Source organism: Somniosus microcephalus, chromosome 14 (assembly GCF_052327205.1).
Source record: "Somniosus microcephalus isolate GS21.2 chromosome 14, FLI_Smic_1.0, whole genome shotgun sequence".
NCBI lineage: Eukaryota > Metazoa > Chordata > Chondrichthyes > Squaliformes > Somniosidae > Somniosus > Somniosus microcephalus.
The window spans coordinates 84,033,368-84,050,222 of NC_141000.1; the positions used below are offsets into that span (position 1 = coordinate 84,033,368).

At 51.0% G+C, this 16,855-nt stretch overlaps 1 protein-coding gene across 1 annotated transcript in view; it reads right to left on the minus strand.

Moving 5' to 3' along the window:
• hgd (homogentisate 1,2-dioxygenase) overlaps positions 1-16,855 on the minus strand; it is a 65,466-nt gene that overhangs the window by 10,987 nt on the left and 37,624 nt on the right. The window contains exons 9-13 of the mRNA XM_086006833.1: positions 16,187-16,286; positions 15,280-15,404; positions 12,284-12,388; positions 6,441-6,567; positions 4,704-4,885 (exon numbers count right to left, since the gene is read on the minus strand). Coding sequence (XP_085862959.1) covers positions 4,704-4,885; positions 6,441-6,567; positions 12,284-12,388; positions 15,280-15,404; positions 16,187-16,286 — 639 coding nt within the window. The remainder of the gene's footprint in view (positions 1-4,703; positions 4,886-6,440; positions 6,568-12,283; positions 12,389-15,279; positions 15,405-16,186; positions 16,287-16,855) is intronic.

The following is a 16,855-nucleotide window of genomic DNA, read 5'->3' on the forward strand; positions in this document are numbered from 1 at the left end:
TGAGTCAGTTTATTGCTGCAACACAAATTAAGTATAGGGTGTGGCGTACCGATCACAGAAAGGACACAATCCGCTTTTTGGTCCGTAGACTATAAATCAGGCGTCATGCCTTTAAGAAGGATCACACCTTTAAGAAACTCGATCTGCAACATAGTTAAGCCCAGAGCGGGGGAGGGGCAGTGGAAGCTGTGGACTGATGAAAAGCAGTCAGACTTGGTGTAAGCTCTGACGCCATTTTTGTGTGCAACATGTGGTCTCAACAATTAAACCTTTTCTGTTGAACCTCTCCGAGTTCAGTATATTTTGTTAGGAGTACATAGACTCCTACATTGGTGACCCCGACGCTCAGGACGACTCCTAAGCGTAACCATGGCTGACACAAACGCAGTTTCTGTGAAGCTGCCGGAGTTCTGGGAGAACCTAGCCACCGCCTGGTTCCTTCAAGCCGAATCGCAATTCCGACTCCGCGGCATCACCGCCGACGCAACGATGTACGACTACCTCCTCGCCTCCCTGGGCAGCTCCACAATCACGAAAGTCTGGACAACACTAAAAAACCCTTTGGAGGAAGGCAAGTACGCACATCTCAAGGCCGCGCTCCTTAAAAAATTCACAGCCTCCCAATTCGTGCACAACTGCCACCTCCTCGACCTCCCGGGCCTCGGTGACTCCACGCCGTCAGACTTGCTCTCACACATGCTTGCTCTGACCAACGAGAAACCGCCCGGCTCCCTCTTCCGCACGCTCTTTATCCGCCAACTACCCCCCAGCATCCGCCCGGCGATTGTGGCGTCCAGCCTCACGGACCTCGAGGACCTGGCCGACGAAGCCGATAAGCTCCTGTCCGCCGGCTCCAACCACGCCGTCACCCCCGACCTGGCCTCCGCAGCATCGGCGCGTGCTCCACCCTCTATCGCGCGGCCACACAGCTCGGCCACGAGGCCCCCCAGGCCCCCACGTCCCCCAAGCCCTCCGACCCAGGGCTACTGCTAATTCCATACCCGGTTCGGCGCACGGGCACGCCGCTGCAGCCATCCCTGCACGTTTCCAACCGCCCCCACACCGGCCTACACGATGGCCGTGGGGCAAGCAGGCGCGCTGCTGTACGTTACGGACAGCGCCTCCGGACGCCGTTTCCTATGCGACACGGGCGCACAGCGCAGCATCATCCCCGCGTCCGCCCTCGAGATCCAGCGAGGCGGCCGCGGCCCTGCGCTGGCTGCCGCCAACGGCACCGACATCTGGACGTACGGCACCCGCACCATCACCATTGACCTCGCAGGCCGCCGCTACCACTGGGAGTTTATCACCACCAAGGTGCTCTCCCCGCTCCTCGGTGCGGATTTCCTGTGCGCCCACGGCCTGTTGGTCGACATGCCTCGGCGCTGCCTCGTGGACATGAACACCATGTCACCTATCCCGGGCGCCATGGCCCCCCTCCCCAACCCGCCGAAATGGCGTGACAGTGCCGCGCCCGCTCAACGGACGACTACTCAGCACTCCTGGCTGAGTTCCCAGCTCTCACCAACCCGACCTTCTCCGCGAAAGTTGCTAAGCACGGGGTAGAACACTTCATCCCCACCACAGGCCCACCGGTGTATGCCCACGCCCGCAGGCTGGACCCGGCCAAGCTGGAGATCGCGCGGGCCGAGTTCGCCAAAATGGAACAGCTCGGCATCATCCGCCGCTCCAACAGCCCCTGGGCCTCTCCACTCCACATCGTCACCAAACCCGACGGGGGATGGCGCCCCTGCGGGGACTACCGGTGCCTAAACAACACCACCACGCCGGATCGGTACCCCATACCGCACATTCAAGACTTCTCAGCTAGACTGGCCGACCGCTCAGTCTTCTCCAAAGTCGACCTGGTGCGCGGTTACCATCAGGTGCCAGTCCACCTCACGGACGTCCCCAAGACGGCCATAATCACCCCTTTTGGGCTATTCGAGTTCCTCCGAATGCCCTTCGGCCTCAAAAACGCGGCCCAGGCCTTCCAGCGGCTCATGGACTCGGTCCTCCGGGACCTGAAGTTCCTCTTTGTCTACCTGGATGACATCCTGGTAGCTAGTTCCTCCAAGCAGGAACACATCGAGCACCTCCGCACCCTGTTCCAGCGGCTCAGTGAGCACGGGCTCATCATCAGCCCAGCCAAGTGCCAATTCGGCCTCAGCAGGATCGAATTCCTCGGCCACCACATCACGCAGGACGGAGCCATTCCCCTGCCCGCCAAGGTGCAAGCCGTCCAGCAGTTCCCCCGGCCGACCACCATCAAAGGCCTCCAGGAGTTCTTGGGGATGATCAACTTTTATAACCGCTTCATTCCCGGAGCGGCCTCCCTCATGCGGCCCCTATACTAAGCCCTCCGCGGTAAGAAAGACAGAATGGCGATCGAGTGGTCGGCGGACATGTTGACCGCTTTCGACTCGACCAAAAAGGCGCTCGCCGACGCCACCATGCTCGCTCACCCACAGCCCAACACTAGGGTGGCCCTCACCACGGACGCCTCCGACCACACGGTCGGCGATGTGTACGAACAGTGGGTCGACGGGGCCTGGCAACCGCTGGCCTTTTTCAGCCGCCAACTGCGCCCCCCGGAGGCCAAATACAGCGCCTTTGACCGCGAGCTCCTCGCACTGTACCTGGCAGTCCGCCATTTTAGATTTCTTCTGGAGGGCCGCCCCTTCACCGCGTTTGTCAACCACAAACCCCTGACATTCACGATGGCAAAATCTGCGGACCCGTGGTCAGCCAGGCAACAACGCCAGCTCGCCGCCGTGTCCGAATTCACCACGGACATCCGGCACATCTCCGGTCGAGACAACGTGGTGGCCGACTGCCTATCCCGCCCCGCCATCCACGGCGCCCACCTGGCAGTGGACTATGCTCAACTGGCAGCGGAGTAATGCATCGACCCCGATCTGCTCTCCGCGCCCACAACCCTCCCAGGGCTGCGACTGACCGACGTCGCCTGCGGCCCGTCCGCTGTCAGTCAAATGCGACACCTCCTTGGCGCAACCCCGCCCCGTAGTCCCAGCGTCCTGGCGAAAACGGGTGTTCGACATCGTCCACGGCCTCTCACACCCCGGCACCCGTGCGTCCATTAGACTGGTGGCCAACCGATTTGTCTGGCGCGGCCTGCGCAAAGATGTGCGCATCTGGTCCAGATCCTGCATAGCTTGCCAGCGTGCCAAAATCCACCAGCACGTCAAAGCCCCACTCGAGGAGTTCACCGTGCCAGAAAGAAGGTTTGACCATGTCCACATCGACCTCGTCGGCCCCCTGCCGCCATCACAAGGTCACACGCACCTGCTGACAATCGTGGACCGTACCACCCGCTGGCCCGAGGCCATTCCACTGACATCCACCACCACCGCCGACATCGCGAGGGCGTTCATCGGGACCTGGGTCGCTCGGTTCGGCGTCCCCTCCGACATGACGTTGGATAGAGGCCCGCAGTTCACCTCTGATCTGTGGGCCGCCATCGCCCGAAACCTCGGGGTGGCCGTTCACCGCACCACGGCTTACCACCCCCAAGCCAACGGACTGTGCGAGCGATTCCACAGGTCCATGAAGGCGTCCCTCCGCGCCAGCCTCGAGGACGAGGCCTGGATCGACCGCCTCCCATGGGTGCTACTTGGCCTACGCTCCGCGGTCAAGGAAGACCTGCAAGCCTCGGCGGCGGAACTCGTGTACGGCCAGCCGCTGCGTGTACCCAGAGAGTTCCTGCCCACCGCCACGACCCCCTGGTCGGCTGACCAGCAACGCCGCGCTTTCGCCAACCGAGCACAACAGTTCGCTCCGGTACCCACCGGCCGGCACGGCGAACCTGCAACCCGCGTACCACCTAGCCTGCACATGGCCAAATTTGTTTTCGTGCGCCATGATGCCCACCGAGGACCTTTACGGCCCCCATACGACGGACCCTACAAGGTACTCCAGACGGGGAACAAGTTCTTCCTCCTCCAAGTGGGCGGCAGAACTGACAAGGTGTCGGTCGACCGGCTCAAGCTGGCGCACCTAGAGCCCGACGAACCCGTTCAAGTGGGCCAACCCCCACCGCGGGGCAGACCGCCTAAGAGCCCGACGCGTCCGACCGCCCCGCTCCCGACACCAACCGCCAAGAGCCGTTCCGGCCGTGCCATCAAGCTGCCACGCCGGTTCGTACACTTCCTACTAGCGGATTCTGGGGGGAGCTGTGTGGCGTACCGATCACAGAAAGGACACAATCCGCTTTTTGGTCCGTAGACTATAAATCAGGCGTCATGCCTTTAAGAAGGATCACACCTTTAAGAAACTCGATCTGCAACATAGTTAAGCCCAGAGCGGGGGAGGAGCAGTGGAAGCTGTGGACTGATGAAAAGCAGTCAGACTTTGTGTAATCTCTGACGCCATTTTTGTGTGCAACATGTGGTCTCAACAATTAAACCTTTTCTGTTGAACCTCTCCGAGTTCAGTATATTTTGTTAGGAGTACGTAGACTCCTACAAGGGTGTGATCAAGACTGTGATTATGATTGCCTGCATAACCCAGATTCCACTTTCTTATTACTATCCTGTCACATTATTAACAAATAGTTCTAGTTCCAAAGGGAAACTGCTTTTGAGAATAAAGGGGTTGTTTAAGATAGGAGCTGATGATCGAGAAAACTTGTTCCATTGTTCAGAAGGTACAGCCCACAGTCTTTGAGTTCCTCTGTCACTTACCATAGTTCTGTCAGCTACTCGTTCTGGTTTGAGTTCTGCCTTGCTTGCTTTCTCAAAGCATTCTGCATCTGGCCCATGTGGAGTCATAATACTATGCAGACTGCCTCCGCCAGGCAGAAAGCCCTCCTCTTTTGCCTCATAATGACCTTTGATCAGCCCCATAAATTCACTCATACAGTTGCCTGGTGAACAAAGAAACAAAGCATTAAAACCCTTTCATTTGCAAACTACTGATCCTACTTTCTACACCGATCAATTTTCTGTTTGAGCAGTGTCGTGCTGGGATTTTAAAACAATAATGCTCAAATCTTAAAGAATTATAATTAAGTCTCTTTTCATAACAGTTTATTACTCGCCTTCCTTTTAGGTAAAATGCAAAACTCAACTGTTGAGGACTTGGGAAATGCACATGAATGATTTACTCCTGTGGTGGAGTGAAACCTGTCTTAAAAATGACAGGCCCAAAAATCCCCACGCCAACCACCCCAGCATGAATGCAGGTGACCTCCAGCGCGAACCCTGTCAAAGTATGCAGGGTTTGGGGAGATCACCCTATTTACATAATCCAACCCCCTCCCCCACCTAAAAGTTGTCTTCAGTATCCTATTGGGGGCTGAATAATATTGGGAAAATTCTTTCAATCTTCAGGGGACCAGGCTGTGATCCAGGCCTGGACCCTCAAGTGGGATTAATATATGCCAGTAGACAGGCCGGTACATCTCTTCTCACTCTGTGTACCAGCCTGCTGCTGATCCGCCAGGCTAGGAGCAGGAAACCCTGAGCCCGGAAGTCCCTTTCCCCACCCATACACTGTCTGATACGGCTGTCCTTGTTTGGGGCTCGGAAACCTGTGGGAAGTCTGGGTCCACCACGTTCCCACCAGGCTTATGGTGGGAGTGTGCCAGAAAGGCCACAAAGTTTTGGCCTCCACCTGATTACTTAATAATAGTACTAAAATGTGATATTAGATTGGGTATTAGAGCCATTGAAAGGGTACACCAGAGATTCATGAGTGTGATGCTGGGAGTTAGAGGTTATAGTTATAAAGAAAGGCTTTTCAAAATTGTGAAAGGTTTAAGAATGATTGTTTCTGCTGGTTGTTGGAATGGTAACAAAGGACATAGATTGAGGATTAGTGCTAGAAGAACAAAGGGAGAAGTTAGAAGTTTTTTTTCACACAGAGGATTATTAGGACATGGAATGCTTTACTACAAATGGCTATAACATTGTTGTAGGTCATACAATTGCATGTTCATGCATGTGCAATGCATGGCCTCCTACAATCTGAAATATTGCACTACAAAACTAAGATGAAACTTAAATACTTGATCCAATTTAAAAAATAATCATGTAACATTATAGTTTACCTCCCAGTTTCAGCTGGAAGTTAATTACAGATTAAATTTTGAATCTGCCTTAGACCACCTGTCTAAAATCTTTTAAAATCAGTGGCTTTCAAAAGGGAGTTGGATAAGTACCTGAAGGAAAAAAAATTGCAGGGCTACAGGGAAAGGGCTGGGGAGTGGGACTAGCTGGAGTGCTCTTGCAGAGAGCTGGTATGAGCTCGACGGGCCAAATGGCCTCCTTCTGTGCTGTAACCATTCTTTGATTCTATGACTGGACAGGACTCACTGAACTGGTTTACTTGCCCTCTTGTACATAATATCAGTTTCTATTACTGTATCGTGTTAATAAAAAAGCACAATAAATTTGCAATTGAGATTTGCCATGCCTTACGATGGTAGTAGGGGGGTCTGAATGTGTGATCAGCTACTCCCCAGCGTGGTGGAAAGATCACAAAGTCTGCGATAGCCACACCTGGACGAGTCGACTTAGCAGTCAGCACTGTGAAAATCGAAGGATCCTGAAAAGACACATGGTTATTGTTAGGCTGGTCTTCTATCTCTCAACTGTGGTAATATCATGCAAATCTGTGTTGTCTGCATTTGGTTTCCTGTACTCTATTTTTTCCTTGCACAGGAATCTACTGTATGAAGCTTTAAAGTTTAACTGGGCTGTTTGGATATTTAAGGAAAACCAGGCTGATACCTGGGATGGCAGGAATGACGTATGAGGAGAGATTGGGTCGTTTGGGCTTGTACTCGCAGGAGTTTAGAAGAATGAGAGGGGATCTCATTGAAACTTATAAAATTCTGACAGGACTGGACAGACTAGATGCAGGAAGGATGTTCCCGATGGTCGGGGAGTCCAGAACCAGGGGTCACAGTCTAAGGATAAGGGGTAGGCCATTTAGGACAGAGATGAGGAGAAATTTCTTCACCCAGAGAGTGGTAAACCTGTGGAATTCTCTACCACAGAAGGCAGTAGAGGCCAATACATTAAATATATTCAAGAAGGAGTTGGATATATTTCTTAAGGCTAAAGGGATCAAGGGGTATGGGGAGAAAGCAGGGACCGGGTACTGAATTTGGATGATCAGCCATGATTGCATTGAATGGCGGAGCAGGCTCGAGGGGCCGAATGGCTTACTCCTGCTCCTATCTTTTATGTTTCTATGGCCTAGAAATTGGGTATAGCCCCGCTTGAGGCGTTAGAACTGGCGCGGCGCAAAGTTTATAGCCAGACGTAACTTATCGCCGCCTGGCGCGATATTGGGTTGCATCGCCCCCAAAGGTGATTGAGGCGCGAATTCAGACGTTGCACGGGACTCCTAAGGCGCAAAACTTCCGGCGCAACCCAATATTGACGCGGACGGGCGCAGCGCAGGTGCTCTCAATTACCGATAACCACGAGACTTCCAGGCGCCAGCCGGCTCTTAAAGGGGTGGGTCAGTCAGCCTCAGCTTCCACACTCAGCGCCTTGTAGGCCTCAGAATCAGCGCAGGCCCTTCTCTGGCGCAAAAAACTTGGACCAGATGGAGAAGGTGAGGCAGAGAGCAGAGCGCTTCAGCAATGAGGCTCTGGAGCAATTGGTGGCCGCAGTGGAGCACCGTCGAGATGTTCTGTACCCAGACAATGGCAGGAGGCCGAATCATAAGGACTACCGACGAGCTTGGAGGGATGTATGCCAGAGGGTCAACTCCAGCAACATGGTGACCAGGAGCCCTGTCCAATGCAGAAAGAAATTCAACGACCTCACTCGGGTCGTCAGGGTGAGTGTTGTTTCTGCATATTTCTGCATCCCTTCATTTGCACCTGTCTTTATGGCTACAGGGTGGCCTGTGCCCCATTGGCCATCTGCTAGCAAGCACCGATGGCCCTTTCTGGGCACACACATCCACATTTGACTCAGGGCATCATGTAAGGGCTCTTGCACCATGGGGGGCATGAGATGCTCACTCAGGGCATCATGTAAGGGCTCTTGCACCATGGGGGGCATGAGATGCTCACTCAGGGCATCATGTAAGGGCTCTTGCAACATGGGGGGCATGAGATGATCACTCAGGGCATCATGTAACATAACTTCTCCTCCTTTCCCCTGCAGTCCAAGCTGGCGAAGATTCGCAAAGACCAGCTTCGAACCGGTGGAGGACCTCCACAAGTGGTCACTCTCACGGATCTCGAGGAGAGAGTGCACCAGATTCTTGGAGGACGTCTGAGTGGTCCTGTTAGCACTGCAGCTGCCGACCCCATTGTCGACAGCGATGGTAAGGTTCTCACCTTTTACAACTGTCTCCTTCCACTTGGTCCCCCCGCCAGCATGCTTTCTCACTGTGGAGCCATGTCAGAGCCTTGCCGCAATCTGGCATCCCTTGCTGCCAACCTGTCCTTTTGCTAAAGCCACTCTTCCATCTCCCTGCTTTCAGATGCTGCATCACCAGCTCGGGATCCGGGCCCTGAAGCTGCCAGTACCAGTGCCTCCGGAGGCGAGGAGCAGGAGGAAGCCGGACCATCCGTTCCAGCCTCAGGGGAGCCTACACATCTGCAGACTGGGGATAGTAGTTCCCTGGAGGGGAGGGGGGGGGTGGCTCTGATGAGGAGCCAGTTGCCAGAACAAGCGGCCTGCAGCAACGCGAGGGGGGTAGGCAAGTTCGGGCACTGGCTCCCCGGAGGGCAAGGCAGGGAACGATGACTGCTGCACAGAGTGCAGAGGAGGTGCATAGCCTGGCTGAAATGAGCACCCAGGTCCGGCTCAGGCACTGAGCTTATGGCTGCAGTGGGGAGGATGCCTCAGTCGATTGACACACTGGCAAAGAGTGTGCTAGACTTTGGGGCAGCAATGGAGAGGACTGTCCAGGGCTTCGAGGCCGCTATGGAAAGGACTGTTCAGAGCTTCGGACAATCCCTGGAAAGGTCTGTCCAGGGCTTGTCCGAGGCAGTGGAACGGACTGCTCCGGCCTTGTCCGAAGCAATGGAAAGAACTGTCCAGGGCTTCTCCGAAGCACTGGCACCTGCCACACAGGTCCTCACTGCTGCCACGCAGTCACTTGCTGGCCTCGTCCACACCCAGATTGAGGTAACGCGAACTCTCACTGCTGCCACCCTATCTGCATCAGCCAGGATCACCCCGGGCCCTTCCAGTACCACACGAGGCCAGGAATCAGTGGAGCAGTCGATTGTGGCAGATGATCCGAGCCGGTCCCCTCAGAGAGCCAGTGTGTCGTCCGACCATGGTGCAGGTGTCCTCTCTCGGCAGGTGAGCATTGCTCATGCCACCGCTGGAATGTCTGCAGTGCAGCTGCCACCACCTGCAGTGCACACTGCTTCCAGCCATGCCCAGTTCAAGCAGCCAGCTTCGGCGCCCTCCAAGCCCAGAGGTCGTCCAGGCCATCCCTCAGGGGCTTCTGCGCTTCCAGACAGTCAGCAGGCGTCCCCCCGCCTTGACGCTGCCACTGGGGTTCAATTACGTAGGAGCTGCAGGGAGGGAAGGGGCCGACCGCGAAAGAGAAGTCGGTCTCCATCAAGGGGCCAGCAGTAGAGGGAGGTGCTGAGACGTTTCTTTCTCCAAATTCAAGGACGCCCTCACCTGTTGTGATTGTTTGTGGTGGTTTGTTTAGTTTTGCGGCTTTGCCAGAGAGTTAACTGTTATTTTGTTAGTTATGGTTTCTGTTGACATGACGTTATTATGCTGAAAGGAAGCACTTTTTTGACAATAAAGAATTTTTTTTATTTACAATGGTAATTGTAACTATTTACACTCATGGTGGCCTTCATAGGCTTTGTACGAGCCGAAGTGCACAGTACGAATGACACCCATCATTCCGTCAGAGGGGCCTAGAACCGAGTCCTTATGAGCCTTTGACGGACGGCCCTTCCAGTTTCAGGAGCCCTCCCATCTTCCTCCTCCTCCTCCTCCTCCTCCTCGTCTGCATGCTCCTCCTCCTCCTCCTCGTCTGCCTGCTCTTCCTCCTCCTCCTCCTCGTCCACCTGCTCTGCTGGACCTTGAGGGTCGGCTGGCATTGGCTGGGTTCGTCGAATGGCCAAGTTGTGGAGCATGCAGCAGACGACGACGATGCGACCCACTTGCTCCGGTGAATACTGCAGGGCTCCCCCCGAATGGTCTAGACAGCGGAAACGCTGTTTGAGCACACCAATAGTGTGCTCCACAATGTTCCTGGTCGCCTGATGGCTGCTGTTGTAAAGCTCTTCTGCTGGGGTGGCGGGCAAATGGAGTGGGGTCATGAGCCATGGGCAGAGAGGATAGCCCTTGTCGCCAAGAAGCCAGCCTCGTGGGTGAGCCGGGCCCTCAAAAAGGTCAGAAACTGAGGTCTGCCGCAGGATGAACGCATCGTGGCTGCTCCCAGGGAATTGTGCGTTGACTGCCATGATCATCTGGCGGTGGTCACACACCAGCTGGACATTGAGGGAGTGGAACCCCTTGCGGTTGCGGAACTCCTCCGGATTCTGTAATGGCGCCCGCAAAGCCACGTGTGTGCAATCAATGGCCCCCTGCACCATGGGGAAGTCCGCAATAGCAGCGAAGCCCTGCGCACGCTCCGCCTGCTTCTCCAGGGTCACTGGGAAGGTGATTAATTGACGCCTCCTTCTATAGAGGGCAGCTGTCACTTGCCGGATGCAACAATGCACTGCAAATTGTGATATATTCGCGATGTCCCCAGTGGCTGACTGAAAGGATCCGCTGGCGTAAAAGTTCAGGGCAACAGTCACTTTGACGGCCACTGACAGAGAGGTCCTGCACCGTAGGCGCGGCTGCAGATCTTCAGCAAGCAGGTGGCAAAGCTCAGTCACAACCTCCTTACCGAATCTGAGCCTTCGCAGACACTGCTCCTCCGACATGGTAAGGTATGACACCTGCTGCCTGAAAACCCTCGCAGCGTATCGTCGGATTGGGCGACCTCCATTGCCCCTCCTCCTTCTGGCCAATCCCGGCCCTCTCACCCGCCGTCTCTGTGCCCCTTCCAAGTGTCCGGCCATGAGGACGTTCCCCTCCAAAGCAGCTCCCATTGCTATGCCAGACGGGCAACACGCAGTAATGTCTAGCGCTCCAACTGCTCCGGACAGGGCTGCAGGTCCCAAGTCTCCGAAGGCTAAACCCGAAAAAGACTGTGCAACAGTAGTTCACCAACTCTCTCCAACAATGCTCAGAATGACCAGGCCAAGTGGCTGCAGCTTTTATACTAGAGCTGTCCCCTTTAAATAGCGCCCCCCGACTCAGAGAAGGGCCTGGGAACGTTCCATCCAACTGTCACTAATAGCGCCAGGCGGAAAGGTTCCGGGCGCCACCGAATATCCGGTCAGGGGCGCCAAAAAGGCGTTGCACACTGAAATGACGTCATGATCTGCCTGCGCACGCGGGCGCGCGCTAAGAGTTAGCGCAGGCGCTAAATGGATACTCAATATGGGAGGTGGCGCTATCTTCACTGCGCCCGCCTGAACATTGGGTAACGCCCCAATTCTCGGGCTCTTTAGGCGCTAATCGCTGGCGCAAACAACCGAATTTCTAGGCCTATGTTTCTAAAACAGAGTGAAAAAGCAGGATTTTTAAAATTCATCTCTAATTCCTAAGTCATATAATACCTATCTTTTGTGAATTTACATATTAAAATTTAGACTAAAATACAAGGTAATACAAGGTCCCCTGAAGAGGAGTCATTTAAAAAAAAAAATTCTTGCTTCTCCCAAGAAATGGGCTTTACTGTGGTTCAGTCCACCTGTGTCAAAAGGCAGAATGTGAAAATGCTTGAAACAGTTCCACAAATGGCTCCTGTAGCCTTGTAAAGGTCAAGGTGATGTGAATCTATAATTTTGTAATATTTTCTATGTTCTTTTGAATATTTTCTCCCCTTTTATAGTCTTCTTACCCTTCATCTGGTCTGTATAAATCAGCTGTGGACATCTCCATAGATGCCATCAATTGATGGATACACTAAGGGTGCACATTGTGGTGTGGAGCAGAACCTCTTGTCAGTTGTTCCTCCTGGCTCTCTCCCAGAGACAAAACATCAGATGGCAAAACACGCCATCCAGTGGAAGCCCCCACTTTTGGAAATCATTTTAGTTTGGTTAGAAATCAAAGTGCCTGCAGTTCACCACAAGTAGGAATAAAACAGAAAAACTACCAGCTTAGCACGTTGTCATTGCAAAATATTTGACTTCCAAATAGTGCCTATGCTTAATGTACCAAAAAAAGCAAGGAGACACATGAAGAAAATGACTTACTGCATGATCAAACGCAACAGAATTAATGACCATGAAGCTATCCAGATTGTACTTGTAGGGTGTATAGTTTCCATGCCAGGCCACAACATTAAATGGAGAAGCGCCCTGAAAAGAATGAGATTGAATTCTTTAATCTGTTTGAATATTAGAGACTGAAGGATTATATTTGAGATCAAAAGGCCGGTTCCATGATTCTGGGCAAATGGGCCCCAGTATTGCTGCACTTAGGAGTGTAAAGTAATTAAAAATTATTAAAGTATGCTTGCCTTTATTTTGAGGGGGTTAGAATATAAGTGAGAAAATGATGCTTCAGTTGTACAGAATCTTGGCCAGACCCCCATCTGGAGAACTGAGTTCCCATGACACGAAGCACTCCTCAGTGCACAGGTACCAACACAAAAATATCCACCTAAGGCGCATCAACTCAAGAAAGGCAGGGGGAAGTACCTGGTGAAGTGCATAATACTAGAGGGGGGAGCACATGGAGGGGGCAGCAGAGGAACACAGGGTAAAGGTGGGGCTCGAGCTAGATGTTTCTCTGCTACAGGGTCCCTGTACCCATACCTCATGGGCTGCATACAAAGGGGAACTTAAACAGAGAGGAACTATCCAATCAATCCTTTGAGAATCTTCAGTGCCCCCCGCATTATGCCAGAAACTTTGCAAAAGTGCAGCTCCATCATCTGTGCAGGCATGCAAGAGGGTTTCAGAAGTGGAGTGAGTGGCAGGGGGTCCCTGAGGGCAGAGGTCGTGAGTTTGTCATGGGACTTATTTAATTAAGAATGACTGATATTAGGGAGGTAAGGAGGTCTACACACATTCTTAGTACAAACTGAGGGAATGTTGAACACGGGCAGACACTGACTTTACCCAGTTTTCTCCCCTCCACCCTGAATGTGCTGACTCTTGCTGGAATATTGTTCCATAAAAATGTGCAGACCTCCAGTACCTTTCCCAAAGTGCCATAGGAACTCGAGCCCGTTCTGTCTCCTTTGAGCATCTCACCTTATTCCACCCCTTTGTGTGTAGAAGTGTTTCCTAATTTCACTCCTGACAGGTCTGGCTCAAATTTTTAGACTATACCCCCTAGTCCTAGAATCCCCAGCCAGCGGAAATAGTTTCTCTCTATCTACCCTCTCTGTTCCCCTTAATATCTTGAAAACTTCGATCAGATCACCCCTTAACCTTCTAAATTCTAGGGAATACAACCCTAGTTTGTGCAGTCTCTCCTCGTAACTTAACCCTTGAAGTCCGGGTATCATTCTGGTAAACCTGCGCTGCTCCCTCCAAGGCCAATATATCCTTCCTAAGGTGTGGTGCCCAGAACTGCTCACAGCACTCCATGTGTAGTTTAACCAGGGTTTTGTATAGCTGCAGCATAACTTCTACCCCCTTGTATTCTCGTCCTCTAGATATAAAGGCCAGCATTCCATTAGCCTTTTTGATTATTTTCTGTACCAGTTCATGACATTTTAATGATCTATGTACCTGATCCCCAAGTCTCTTTGGACCTCCACTGTTTTTAGCTTTTCACCATTTAGAAAGTATCCTGTTCTATCCTTTTTAGGTCCAAAGTGGATGACCTCTCATTTGTGTACATTGAAATCCATTTGCCACAGTTTTTCCCATTCACTTAATCTATGTAATTTTATGCTTTCATCTATACTGCCTACAATGTAGCCTATCTTTGTTTCAAATTTGGATATATGAATTTCTATGCCATCATCTAAGTCGTTAATAAATACAATGAATAGTTAAGGCCCCAACACAGATCCCTGCGGGACACCACTAGTCACATCCTGCCAATTAGAGTATCTGCCCATTATCCCTACTCTCTGTCTCCTGCCGCTCAGCCAATTTCCTAACCAGGTCAATAATTTGCCTTCAATTCCATGGGCTTCTACCTTAATTAATAGTTTCTTATGTGGGACTTTATCAAATGCCTTCTGGAAGTCCATATAAATAACATCCATAGACATTCATACAAAAGCAAAATACCACAGATGCTGGAAACCTGAAATGAAAACAGAAAATACTGGAAATACTCAGCAGGTTGGGCAGGTTGGCCAGTTCTGACGAAGGGTCATCGACCTGATACGTTAACTCTGGTTCTCTCTCCATAGATGTTGCCCAACCTGCTGAATATTTCCAGCATTTTCTGTTTTTAATCCATAGACATTCCCCTGTCCACTGCTTTAGTCACCTCCTCAAAAAATTCGATCAGGTTTGTCAGGCATGACCTACCTTTCACAAATCCATGCTGGCTCTCTCTGATCAACCGAAAATTTTCGAGGTGTTCAGTCACCCTATCCTTAATTATAGACTCTAGTAATTTCCCAACAACAGATGTTAGGCTAACTGGTCTATAGTTTCCCTCTCTCACCATTCTTAAATAGCGGAGTGGCATGCACAATTTTTCAATCTAAAGGAATGGTTCCTGAATTGAGAGAACTTTGGAAGATTATAGTTCGGGCATCTGCAATGTGCTCACTTATTTCCTTTAAAACCCTGGGATGGAAACCATCTGGTCCTGGGGATTTGTCACTCTTTAGTGCCATTATTTTCCTCATTACTGTTATTTTACTTATGTTAATTTTGTGAACCTTATATGAACCTTGATGACGAGTGTCTGCAGACCATGCAAAGAAGTGGTGGGGGGGGGGGGACATTTCACAAAGTCTAGTCCTTCAGCTCAAGTCACTGGATAGTGATAAGAAGCAGGAAACCGGGCTGAACTTTCCCCATCCCAGTTCAGGAGTGTTGCGGCCAATTGTAGCGCCTCTTATTGCTGTCCCAGCAGAGATTAGTTAATTCAGCACAGACCGGAGATTGAACATAGGCCTTTCCTGGTCCATATGGTTCAGCACTACACTACGCAGAGTGCTTTCTGAGTAACTTATTAATGGACCTGCGCACTAAAAGTTTAGTCTGATCTGTGTCTTTGTACCCTCATGACACATTCAGTATTTGACACCGAGAATAAGATACTGATTTACCTGCTGAGCAGCAAATAGCTTGCCCTGGAACTTGCTGATGACAGTGAACCCAGCTGGAACCTGTCGGTTCTCATACCATGCAACTGGAACCTTGAAATCCCTGGGATTGGCAAGGCCATTGGCTCCTAGTGAAGCAATTCAAATAAAATTCTAGGGTCAACATCATGGATCTTTGAGAATATAAGAGAGAATACTTATTTGATATGGAGTACTAAATTTCTGCTACTTTTTAAAACATTATATTTTCTCAAATATTTCACGTTTTGTTTACTTCAGTTTAACAAACGAAGGGGGCAAGCTCTCTGTGACCACCCACAGTGATTGGTGGAGGATGTCCTTTTAGCAGATTAAATTCAGAAATGTTGTTTTTGTTGTGATGTTGTCATCAGCGCAATGCTTGTTCATCTCGGGATTCACTAAGGGCAGAGAAAAATCTAGCTTTTGAAAGATAAGAAACGGTCAGAAATTGATTTTAACCAATCCACCAACATAGAAAATCCAGGAATATTGTTGCGTTTGCAAAGATAATCCAGAGACCGTCAGTGAGTTCAGTTCATGCTGCTTTTAATATGGCTGCCACACACACACACTTCCAGGCACAAGCAATCGAATACCTATACACAATACAATGATCACAGCACTATCAAACTCCATGTGCTCAGGCCAAGGCAATCGAGTACCTATCACCAAATGTCAGACATAACAAATATATCGGCAGAAACCTGTAAAAATCAATTTAAAGAATTCTAAAATCAGTCAATTAAACAAATGAGTAAGATCTAAAACCCTGCTGTGCTGGTGTGTTAAAAGTAGTTCTCTCCCACCCCATATCTATGCACCTCAATGTCGCTGACAACAGGTTTTGTTAAAGCCTAGGACTAAATATTATGCAATGTAAAATCTTTACCAATAGGCCCAAGATCAGGCAACTCAAAATGGCCTTCAAAGATCTCCAGGATGTAACCTCTGGTCTCTTCGAAAACCTGCACACTGAAATGCATCCCTTGCTGGAAGAAAAATCGAAATGATATTGCTATAAGTTCTATATATTTCATTGGTTATTTTTCATTCAAACAATAGCTATGAATTTCATGCAAAAAAACAACTAGTTCTAATTTTCTTAAAATTCATAGGTAACCCTTGCGTAATCGGAAAAGGCTACAAAAGGAGACTGCATCGTATGCTTCTTGAGTTAATGGGGTACAGCCAGGTTAATAGTATTAAAATTAGAACTGTGTGTGAAATATAGCTTTCTCCTTTTATAGATTATTAGTATAGTTACCATATGTAATGTGAGCAGTACAATAAGGCTTCCCCTCATGAGATAACCTGAAAGGAGTCAGCAGCCCCGGAGAAGGCAGAGGATAAAGAGCACGGGAGGCCGAGGGCAGCGGACCTGAAAGGAGTCGGCAGCCCCGGAGAAGGCAGAGGATAAAGAGCACGGGAGGCCGAGGGCAGCGGACCTGAAAGGAGTCGGCAGCCCCGGAGAAGGCAAGGATAATTCAGAGCAGCTAAAGGCAGTTAATCAGGGAAACAAGGCCTATAAAAACAGGCTTCGCAGTGCAACCTGCACTGA